Below are 11,160 nucleotides of genomic sequence, written 5' to 3'. Positions count from 1 at the left end.
AACCTATGATATGCCAACACATTTGACATCTTAGAAGAAAGATAAATTCCTAGAAACATAACATACCAAAACTGAAGCAGGAATAGAAAATTTGAACAGACCAATTACCAGCAGTGAAACTGCATAAGTAATCTAAATTTGTATTTCTGAGATCTATGTTCTGGGATCCTGACCTCTATACCAAATGCCTATTTAACAACTCTACCTGGATGATTCATAGGCAGTAGAAACTATCCAAATTCACAGACTTTCAGCATCAAATTCACAAAGTTCAAGCTAAGGAATGGTGCTGTGACCTAGTTTATTGGCTCATTAGCTGAACCCAGGTATCCTGCTCACCATATGATATACACAGCACAACACAGATCAGAGACCCCAATACAAGAGCAGACCAAAAGTCCCACGTAAGTCATCAAAAGGACCCTTTATTTTAAATGTCGATAGTACCATAATTCATCAAAATAATTTATAATAGTTAACTGCCTCTTAAATATATAATCTTATAAATGAGGCCTTCTGAAGTTAAAAGTAATGTGGATTCAGTTTGTTTAAAATTATTTAGGACATGATAATAGAAGTAAAAAAAATTGTTTCCTATGCAGTCCTTCTAAAAAAGGAAATCATGACAAGTTCCTGATCAGACAAATGCCATTCCATTATTAAAAGGATTAAAAAGCATAAATAAGTTTGAACAGAAATGTCAATTTCCTGGGTTTGTCCTTCTGTGCAAACCTGACCCTTTAGAGAGTTAAAATTGTATTCTAGTTTCTCACCATAAGCAAGAAATTCCTTAGCAGCTCAGAAATGATGTTAATGTCTTGGTAAAACAGATTCCCTCACTCTGATGATCACTCTGTGTTCCAGTCTCTAGGATATCTGCTGTCTCATCCTCTCAAAAATGGTTCTACTTAATCAGGAAATCAGGGATTTTCTTGTACCAGCAACTTCTCAAGCCTCACACCTTACAGAGGAGGCAAACACTGATGAATTACCATGCCAGCCACAGCGTCCACTTTAACCTTCCAGATGCCACTGTTGTGAGGAAGAACCATCACAGATTGCCACTGCAACATAGCCTTTGTGGCTCAGTGGATCGACCACTCTCAGGCACTGTCCAACTGACACCTGGTACAGCCGATTACTCTTCTGGAAAAAAGGTAGCAAGAAAAATACACCACTAGTTAATTGCTTTAATTTAAAAACCTTGCTGCCAGAATGTGGTAGAGAGGATACAGAAATCCAGAAGAGGTGTGGAATATCTCAAGATGCTTTACTTACCTAAGGGATACTACAAACTCAGAACTACTTTCTACAAGGTAAACGAGGAGTGCATCTGCCATGCTCCACCCTTAGCCCTGCCTGCCTCCTCACACACTCCCATCCTCACTAGCAAGCTCCTCACCCCGAAGGTCCACTGCTGGGATCCTCCTGACCCGTGGCACTTCATGAGTCGTGGTGGGTCTGACGAGCGAGTTTCTGACATATCCAGGCAAAGGAGGTTATTTAAAACCAACTCGTGTTCTTCATTATAAATCCAAATCTAAGGAAGAAAATCAAAGATCAAAACTCCAAGGTCCGCTTTAGATTTTGGAATTCAGACTGCACCCCAGGTCACGTATCTGTGGAAGAAGAACGGGGTTATTCTAGGTGGCCTCAGAGCAGGGAAAGACCAACGAACCTGAGTCACACGCAGGCAGCATCAGCGCCGTTATCTGAAAATGGAAGGAACCGAACACAGGAAAATGAAGTGTGATCCCAGGAAGAAACCGAAATCAGTGGTGAACTTTTGTTCGCTGAATTTAACCTAACTGACTGAAGTAACTGAACACATGACTGTAGACATTTTCCAATTCTAGGACTTCACAATCGCACAGTGCTCTCCATCCCCGGGGCCCATCCCTGGATGGCACAGCCCCAGAGGTGCCCCGCGGGCCTGTGGACAGAAGCACACAGGCGCTCGCTCACAGAGGTTCCTCTTCTGCTGGGCAGGGCTATGGGGGGGCCACTATGTTACATCATCCTGGGGAAAGTTCTACTCTAATCCGAGATCACGACAGCATTTGGGCTGAGATGATGATTTCATCAGAGGGCCCAGAAGCAGGGTTTTCTTTAGATGTGCAGATCTTTGAGGATAGTCTTCTCTATGGTCTCTCAGATTATCTTCAGGTCAAAGGCCTAAAATTGGCTGAACTGGACAAGTGCGAGGAATAACTTATTTTCCAAACTGCACCCTCACTAAATCTACAAGGAATACACTTTTGTCTCCAAATTATTTTACTCATTGGTATTTCTGCCCCCAGGCCCAAGATGTATGTGTGCTGTCTTCATTAACATGAAGAGTTCTATAAACAGAACTTTCTGCAACAATGCTGTTTTACAACCTATGTTGTCCAACATGGGACCCACATGTGGCTAGTATGACTGAGGAAAATAGTTAATTTCATTGTAATTAAATGTGAAGAGCTCCAGGTGGCTGGTGGTTACAGTATTAGTACAAATCTATGTGATCCCAACAAACAGAGGAGTATAATTCCATCTCCTCAAATTTCTTCCATTTTCTGGAACAAATCTCAACTATCTCATCCCACTGTGACCGAAACCACCAAAGCATCGCTAGAGTGTCCACGACCCTGATACCTCTCAGACCCAGACACAGCACAAAACCCCTTTTAGATCCTATTTTCCAGTGTGGACAACATCTTCCATCCTTTGCAGGCTCCCCTAGAAATAAAAGGTCTTCTATGAAATTTCAGAGGACACACGTGATCTATCCTTTTTAATCTTGAGTGACACCATCCCCAGCACTCAAGTAGAAATGAAAATCACCTCCTTGTGTATGTGCTGCCGAAGCGAGCACAAAATCGCCTCCTCATGAGGTGTGTTCAGCACCACAGAGGCATGAGGTTCCTCAACTAGGGGATTAGACTGCCATTATCAGATACAAGTCAGTCTGAAGTTATAGTTCCAAACTCACGTAAGTTTTTTGCTTATTTTTAGGTCTACTTTAACACCACTGAAAAGATTCTGTGAATGAAATGAACTGATATTTTGTTGTGGTTTCTTCTGATGGGACTACTAAAACTCACAGAAATGTGATTTCAGAGGAAACTCTACAGAAGATATTAATTCATCTCTCGCAGAGTTAATGTGCTTGCCCAGAAGGACGGGGAAGTTCCTCTGCCTCTTCTAACCTTCACGGAGCTTTCAGGCTTTCCATGTACTTCTAACAAATAGTGAGCAAAGGGAGGAAAAATATACAAAGGAGACAAAAACAGTTGTATTGCATGATCTCTAAAGTCATTCCCAACTTAAACCAGATCATCTAAGGAAAGTCAGATTAAAATCTTCAGGGTCCCCTCCAGTCCCCTCCTCAGGGACCTCCAGCAAGTTCCCTTCCCTGAAGGACACTTTCCAAGGACTGGCTGAGTCCAGAGACTTGACTCACCTGACTTGGGTCACTGTAGTCACATGCTTTAAGTACCACCAGGCCTCCTTTCTGACTTGGGCGGCCCTGGGCCACCAGACACTTGTTGGTCTGGAGGTGATAGAGCTGTAAAAGGAGAGATTGCTCTTGTCAGAAGACACCTTAGAATGCTAGATAATGTGAAAATATTACTCCAAAGCTATGAATTTCAAAGGTCATAAAAATAGAGGCATTTTTTAATTCCTAAATTCTAGCTTCAGTACATAAGGGTATCACAACAGACTTCCAGGTTATAGGCAACTTTAACAAAATATGCAAGCAGTGTCAAGTAGAAATTCTACCTGAAGATATAGGTTTACTAATTCTACTATAAGGGAGAAAGGAAATTAAAGCATCTCTGCCCTAAAGAACCTTAAAATGAAATCGAGGAAATAATAAAAGGCACAAACCACACAGTACATAACCGAATGTAATGTACATGCTAAACTGAGATAAACACAGATCAAGAACTGCAGAGGTGAGACACAGAAAAGCAACAGAGCGTATCTAGTTTGGGTAAAGGATTACTGTGAGTGTTAAAGGAGCTTAGATGTACGAGGCAAGAATGGAAAGAATTTCCACTATATGGACAAACCTGATACGCATTTTTCCTTAAAAAGAGAACACCTTGACTTTGTTTTTAATTTCGTAAGAGGAAGGAGAAAGCTCTAGTGAGCAATCACGGAAGGAAAGATGGCGTCATGAACGATACTAAGGAGCAACTTCTTAACACAAAAGAAAACTGGGCAACAATCAGAGTTTCTACACTTTCAGAAAGCAAATTCTAAGAAGCGATTCAGGAAAAAGGTATGATTTTATGACTAGACTCCTAAAATTTAAACATGATACAGAACTGTGAAGAAACTCCTTCAGAAACAAAAGGGAGCATCTACAGAAACATGAGCGCTCGGCCCAGCGGCTGGAGCCGGAAGGCCATGCCGCCATCTTTCACCTGCTGTCTGGAGCCGGTTCCAGAGCTTCGGTCCAACAGCAGAGAGCGGCCCCATTTCTCCTTTTGTTTTCCTTTTGGGACTGGTCTCTGCCAAACGAGTTTTATACTCACTCACAGTGCCTTTAATGGTCTGCTCACATTTATATCCATCCTTTTGGAAGCTAGCACAATCTTATAGAAGTCATGCGCTCTTTACCGCTGCAGGTGAAGGATGTTAACATTAACAGTGAAGATATTAACATTTCTAAGGTCCTGAGTGGAGGAAGGTCCCACCAAAAGAATACAATGGAAGCAAGCCAAAGTCTATCACTAAAAGGATACTTGAAGTCTAAACTGTCATTTACTATACCATACAACTTTTAATCAAACACTCTGATGATATTACTTCCTTACCCTTCCACGCTGAAGGACTTTGGGGCGTTTTGGCCCTCTATTGATAAAAATGGGTTGCTGGGGTTTGGCGTTGGGCCCAGATATCTGCATCTCTGGGTAAATATTATCCAGATACCATTTAAATGATTTACAACCCAACTTCTTCCTCAATTCAACACGCTCACTGATATTTCCATAGCTTTTGGTCCTCAGATCAGGTCTTAAGGAAAAATACTGCTCCTGAATTTTAAAAAGAAAAGTGAAAAATAAGAGAATAGCTTTTTTGTTTAAAATGGGTATTACCAATTATACCTGACATTTAAAGAACTGAAAAAAAAAAGGATTATCAGCAAAAATATTTTTCATGACCGTGTTTTCTTGATTTTGCCAAAAAATGTCAACATAAAATTTTCACACAGTTAGGTCCATCACTGACAGTAAGACATCTTAAATTCTAAGATACATCCCAATTTCAGAAACGGCAAACATGTAAAACATGATCTCAGACTCGAGGCAGGTGACGCTGAGGCTGGCGGTTCTCGGACTCCCGTCAGGACTCTGGAATCTTAAAAGACGAAGACTCCAAGGAGCTTCTGTTTGTGTGAGTTGCATCTACTGGTATTTACCATATGAAAAGCTAAAACATTTGTTAATTCATTAAAAATAACTCATTACCTATCAACATAAACGCACTCTGAACAACAAAAAATGTAATGAGAACAGTGACACTGCTTCACAGTTTTACAGCTTTACACGTGCAGAGTCTGGCTAAAAAGAAGTCAGCTGAATTCTCATTTCTGCATTCAACCTGTTACTGTCATGTTGTTTGGTTAAATATATTTTTAAAAATATGAGTGTATGAAAATACATAGTTTAAAATGGAATTCTTTTTGGAAGGAATATTTTAATAGCAGTTTCAGAGAATTACGGCTATTCTTGACATATTTCTTTAATATTTTATTATTTATTTGACAGAGAGAGCACGAGCAGGGGGAGCGGCAGGCAGAGGGAGATGTAGACTCCACGCTGAGCAGGGAGCCCAATGCGGGGCTGGATCCCAGGACCCTGGAATCAAGACCTGATCTCGTTTAACCAACTGAGCCACCCAAGCGCCCCTCTTTTTTTGGTATTTTACCAAAACTCTAACTTTTCATATTCCACATTGTAACTAATCTTTAAATCATATCATTGAGGTTTTGTACCGTTGCATTAAAATTTACTGCTCTATCCTGCTCTTTGAATGGATTTTTTTACCCATCCAAGATTTGTATACCATCATGCATTAGTCATTTGGAAAACACTGCTCCCTGGGTTGTGAAGTTCCAAATACTGGCAAATGTTATTATATAATATAAAATGTTTTATTCATAAATATTCCTAATCTCATCAAATAAGCATTTAAGTACTGGAAGCCATCAAGCTCACAGGGATGGATACAAGTTTTCCACTTACAACAAATGCTATCACAGTTGAAGTGAGAGGCTAAGTTATTAGTTCGTTTTTGAGAATGTCTGCCAAATATCCAAATATAAATAACCATGGTTTGTGAGCCATTCTTTTACATAAAAAGTGTTCCATGGAGAAAAGTGACTAGTTCAGCTCACAACTCAAACAACTGCACACATCTTCCCCTGAAACGAGCACTGTATTTCGGTCTACAGCCAAAGGTGCTTTCTGGGCCGCCTGGGGGGCTCAGTCGTGAAGCGTCTGCCTTCGGCTCAGGTCAGGATCCCAGGGTCCTGGGATCGAGCCCCGCATCGGGCTCCCTGCTCTGCGGGAGGCCTGCCTCTCCCTCTCCCTCTGCTGCTCCCCCCGCTTGTGCGCTCTGACAAATACATAAATGAAAATCTTTGAAAAAAAAAAAGGTGCCTTCTGCGCACTCCGCGTGCTCACGGCACCTGGAGCACATCGAGACTCAACACAATTACTCCTGCCACTCAGGTGCCTTTGCAGCATCAGTGCAAAGTCAACATGGTGAAAATGGCAAATACTGTATTATCCGGCTATGAAAACAGCTTTGCCCTGGCAAACCTCCTGAAATGGTGGCCAGGATTTACATGGGCCTGTGAACCACTTTCTGAGAGCTGCTGGGAGACAGTGTGACTCAAAGCTGAGGAACACGGAGAACGAACTCGGAGTCTAGAAGGGGGAGAAGGGAGGAGACCTGCAGCGTGCCAGGAGCATGACCAAAACCAAGCAGTGATGTTCTCCCCACAGTACATGGCACATACCTCCACGCCCAGTATTGCACAATGTGAAGTTACTGCCTTCCCTCGGCCATCTCTGACTCTCCCAAAACCCAACACAGAGCCTGGTATATAGTAGATGTTCAAACGCTTGTTTAAAAAAATTAACTGTGCACAAATGTTCACAGCAGCATTTCTCATAACTCCTGAATGGATAGTGTGTATTCACGCAATGGAATATTATTTGGCAATAAAAAAGAATGAAGTAACGCTACATGGTACAATATGGATGAACCTGAAAACATCATGCTTACTAAGATGGTCACAAAAGACCATGTGTTGCAGGATTCCGTTCGTAGGAAATGTTCAGAATAGGCAAATCTAGAGAGTCAGGAGGCATACAGGTAGTTGTCTAGGGCTGCAGGAGATTAGGGAGTGATGGTTGAAAGGATATGGAGTTTCTTTTTGGGGTGATAAAATGACTTGTGAATTATACCTCAATAAAGATGTTACAAAGGAAATATCACAGCAGAAGAGAAAGTGGGAAGGAACACTACATGTGCAGATTGAACAGGGGAAGTGGGGAGACTGCGACACAGCGAAGCCCAAGGAGCAAAGAAAAGGAGCCACGTTCTGTGGGAGTCAGAGGAACAAAGACACTGAAAAGAGAATTTCTTCTGATGTTAAGCTGTATTTCCTTTTATAGAGTGGTCACTTGGAAAATTAAAAGGGTCACAACAAAAAAATGAGAGGAAAAAGAAATGTAGAAAGGGATGGCCGTCCCACAGAAACATGCCAGAGTGAAAAGACAGGTAAGCAGAGCCGTCTGCAAAGAAGCAACAGCCCAGCGGCCCCTTCCAACACAGTAACTGAATCTCACCTTATATTCATCCAACCAAACATGTGCCAGCCTCAGGGAGTTGTGGGTCATGGTGTCCTGGCCTTCAGGAGAACCATACGGTCGCCTTTTTCGGAAAATGTGTCCGACTCTAGAGCAAGGGATGATGAAGAGTTTACCTCCACACATCCAAATCTGGTCAGGAGCAAAATATGTATTAATAGTTGCCTCGCATTGCAATGAAATCAATGTATGTGTTTTCTTGAAATTAATCTTTATTAAATAGGTGCTTATGAGACTTTGCAAGATGTTTTATGTAACTATCAAATACAAGAAAGTCAAAGGGTACATTAAAAAAAATATGTCTTTATGATTAAAAAGAAACTAAATTCTAAAAAAGTGTAATATTCTTGTACTACTCTGTGTCTAAAATCGCACTTACCATGTACTTTGCTGTTTTAACAGATCAAGGAACTTGATCCTCAGGACTTAAGGACAAAGAATGCTTACTGGCTGGTACTCTAATCTCAGTTTCCTGGTACTTTCTTATAACATGTATATATACAGGAATAATGAAATATACTGAATAATTCTATTACGATTCAAAAGATCTTAGTTCTCGTCTAAATTCTGCTTGGCCATCTGGATTACTTTATATGGTTATTTTAGTTTTTGTGGGACACCATTACCTTATGTCCAAAATAAGACTGAACTAACGATATCTATTATTTCTTTCAACTTTAAAATTCTAAAGACTATGTAGGAAAAACTACCTTTTAAAAACACTGTGGTCAATACACTGCGAAAATACAAAATGACAAATGCACAACATACTGTGATATTGTGGGGGTTCTGCTGCGCAGCCCAGGAGCTGGGAAGTGGAGGTGAGGACATCTGCTAGTACGCAGAGGTCCGCCTTCTTTCCCGGGCCCTCACTCTGCCCTTGGCAAAGACTGTCCTCCAACCCCCAGTTCCCGGAGTTCCAGACCCCACCTATACCACCATCTTCCCAACGTTTGCAGCTGGGGAAGAGACCCAATTACGAAAGATTGATTCCTTCCTCGGGCTGGACGGACTTGTATATGTAAAGGATTCTGCTAGCTACTTCTGAAAGTGGGATAGGGAACTATTAATAATTTTCCTGGGAGAAGAGGTGTGAACCAGGATGGTCTTGAGCAATCAAGGAAATCCAATCACCCTAAATATATGTGTCTAGGGTTAACAAATAAGATTAATAAACTGACAAAGAACAAAATTAGATTAAATGCACGTTTAGGGGCGCCTGGGTGGCTCAGTCGTTAGGGTCTGCCTTCGGCTCGGGTCATGATCCCAGGGTCCTGGGATCGAGCCCCGCGTCGGGCTCCCTGCTCCACCGGAAGCCCGCTTCTCCCTCTCCCACTCCCCCTGCTTGTGTTCCCTCTCTCGCTGTGTCTCTTTCTGTCAAATAAATAAAATCTTTAAAAAAAAATAAATGCACGTTTAGACAGCTGAAATTATACCCAACCATTCACTACATCCTTTTCAAATTCTTATAAAATAAAGCTGCTTAAATACTTTCCACCCTTTGAATGGATATTATCCACATCACGGATTATGATGAAGTAGTATTCATTAAGGACAATTTGTTAACAAAGATAATCAAAGAGAATTGACAGAAAATATGAGATTGTAGATGAAAATTATATTCTACTACACAGAGTTAAAGATGAAAAAATTACCCGAAATGATATTTCTAAATTTTCTCCTCCCCATATATCCATGCCACTGTCGTACTGTCCAAGTTCATTGAAATAGTGTCTGTTCATGGCAAACAATCCTCCAGCCATTGTAGGTGACCTAGAAAAGGAAATAATTACTGTACCAATTCTACACAGCCAATTATCTATCATCTTTGTTTTAAAAAAAATTCAGCACACCTTTGTAACATCACTAATGAAAACCAGATTAACCATTATGAAACATTTTATCTAACATCAGGGAATGAGCTGGGCCACGTAACTGAATTTCCTAGATCGCCAATGATATACTAGATATCTGGCAAATGAAGGCTACTTTTCTAAGCATCAAAAGTACTTTTTAAATTATAACACTGTTCTTAGAAAGAGGTATGAATTAATTCCTTCTGACAGTCTCACAGAACAGTGGGATAAAAACTGGACTCCAGAGCCTACCAAGGGGAGACCAGACAAACTTTGACTTAGACCAGTGGCTCTCAAACAGGATGATTCTGTCCCCAAGCAAACATTTCATTAATGTCCGGAAACATTTTTAGTTGTCACAATGGGGGCGGAGGGAGTTCTACGGCAACTGATGGGCTGCAGCCGAGCACGCTACTGCATATTCTAAAATGCACAACAGAGCGCCCACAACAGAGAAGGATCTGGCCCAAAACGTCAATACTGCTAAGATTGCGACTGTTAATGAGAGAATCTGAAGGAGCCTGGCCCTCAAGGAGACACAAGCTCAGCTTCCAGCTGTCTCACTTCCTGAAACTGAGTTAAGGTGATGGTGGATTTCAGCGTCCCAAGCTCCCTGCTAGAAGTGAAGCAAAACTTCTCTGCAGGCAGAAAACACCATCTCAGGTATGAATGTATTTCCATAATTTTTCATGACAGTGTCCGCCACCAAGCAAAAGTAAATAAGCAACTAAACAAATAACCAGGCAATCAGGAAGATAAAGCACATGAAAGAAAAACAAGAGAAACAATCTACAAGAGAAACAGATGTGCAGGGGGTTCAAATAATGTAGTTATCAGGCAGAGACTTTAAAATAACTGCTCAATATATGCAAGGATAAAAGACAAGATGCAAAATTTGGCAGATAGCTAGATATGATCAAAAAAGAAACCAAATTTATGCATATCTGAAAAACCCTTCTGACAAAGAGAAGAAATTCAAGCAGCCAATGAGAGGCTGCCTTCAAAAATAAGAGTGTTGCTGGCTTCTCACCAAACAGTGGAAGCCAGTGGTTCTTGAATGATTACCTTCAAAGCCCCAAGAATCTACCCACCAACGTAGAAATGGGTATGAAGTAAAATTATACTTCAAAGTAATCGTGAAAGGAAGACATTTTTACAAAAAGCCAGAGAGAAGTAATCACCAGAAGGTCCAGCCAAAGGAAATACATTTAAAATGTCTTCTTTAGTCAGAATGAAAATAATCCCATATGGAAGTTTGCAGATGCAGAGAGAATAAAGAGTAAAATAAAAGGGGAAGTATGTGGGTAAACCTAGATGAATAATGGCCACATAAAAAATGTCTTGTAGGGTTAAAACACACACACACACTTCAACAATATAAACTGAGGGGAGATAAACTGGAGAATGAACATTCTCAGAACCCTGCATTG

General features: G+C 41.0%; 1 protein-coding gene across 4 annotated transcripts in view; it reads right to left on the bottom strand.

Annotated features, from left to right (window-relative positions):
* Positions 1-276: 276 nt before the first annotated feature.
* The window catches only part of GALNT11 (polypeptide N-acetylgalactosaminyltransferase 11), a 60,303-nt gene continuing 49,419 nt past the window's right edge, over positions 277-11,160 (bottom strand). For 3 of the 4 annotated variants that reach the window (XM_035029837.1, XM_035029840.1, XM_035029838.1), the window contains 6 exons: positions 9,530-9,647; positions 7,854-8,006; positions 4,809-5,027; positions 3,446-3,550; positions 1,403-1,540; positions 277-1,146 (listed from right to left, as the gene is read on the bottom strand). In XM_035029837.1, coding sequence (XP_034885728.1) covers positions 1,015-1,146; positions 1,403-1,540; positions 3,446-3,550; positions 4,809-5,027; positions 7,854-8,006; positions 9,530-9,647 — 865 coding nt within the window. In that variant the 3' untranslated portion in view covers positions 277-1,014. Of the gene's footprint in view, positions 1,147-1,402; positions 1,541-3,445; positions 3,551-4,808; positions 5,028-7,853; positions 8,007-9,529; positions 9,648-11,160 lie in introns of those variants that run through there. The other variant, XR_004683685.1, reaches the window with a different exon arrangement.

The sequence above is a fragment of the Mirounga leonina genome, unplaced genomic scaffold, assembly GCF_011800145.1.
Source record: "Mirounga leonina isolate KUSES-001 unplaced genomic scaffold, KU_Mleo_1.0 Mir_321, whole genome shotgun sequence".
Lineage (NCBI taxonomy): Eukaryota > Metazoa > Chordata > Mammalia > Carnivora > Phocidae > Mirounga > Mirounga leonina.
This window is presented reverse-complemented; position numbering and strand designations above follow the sequence as displayed.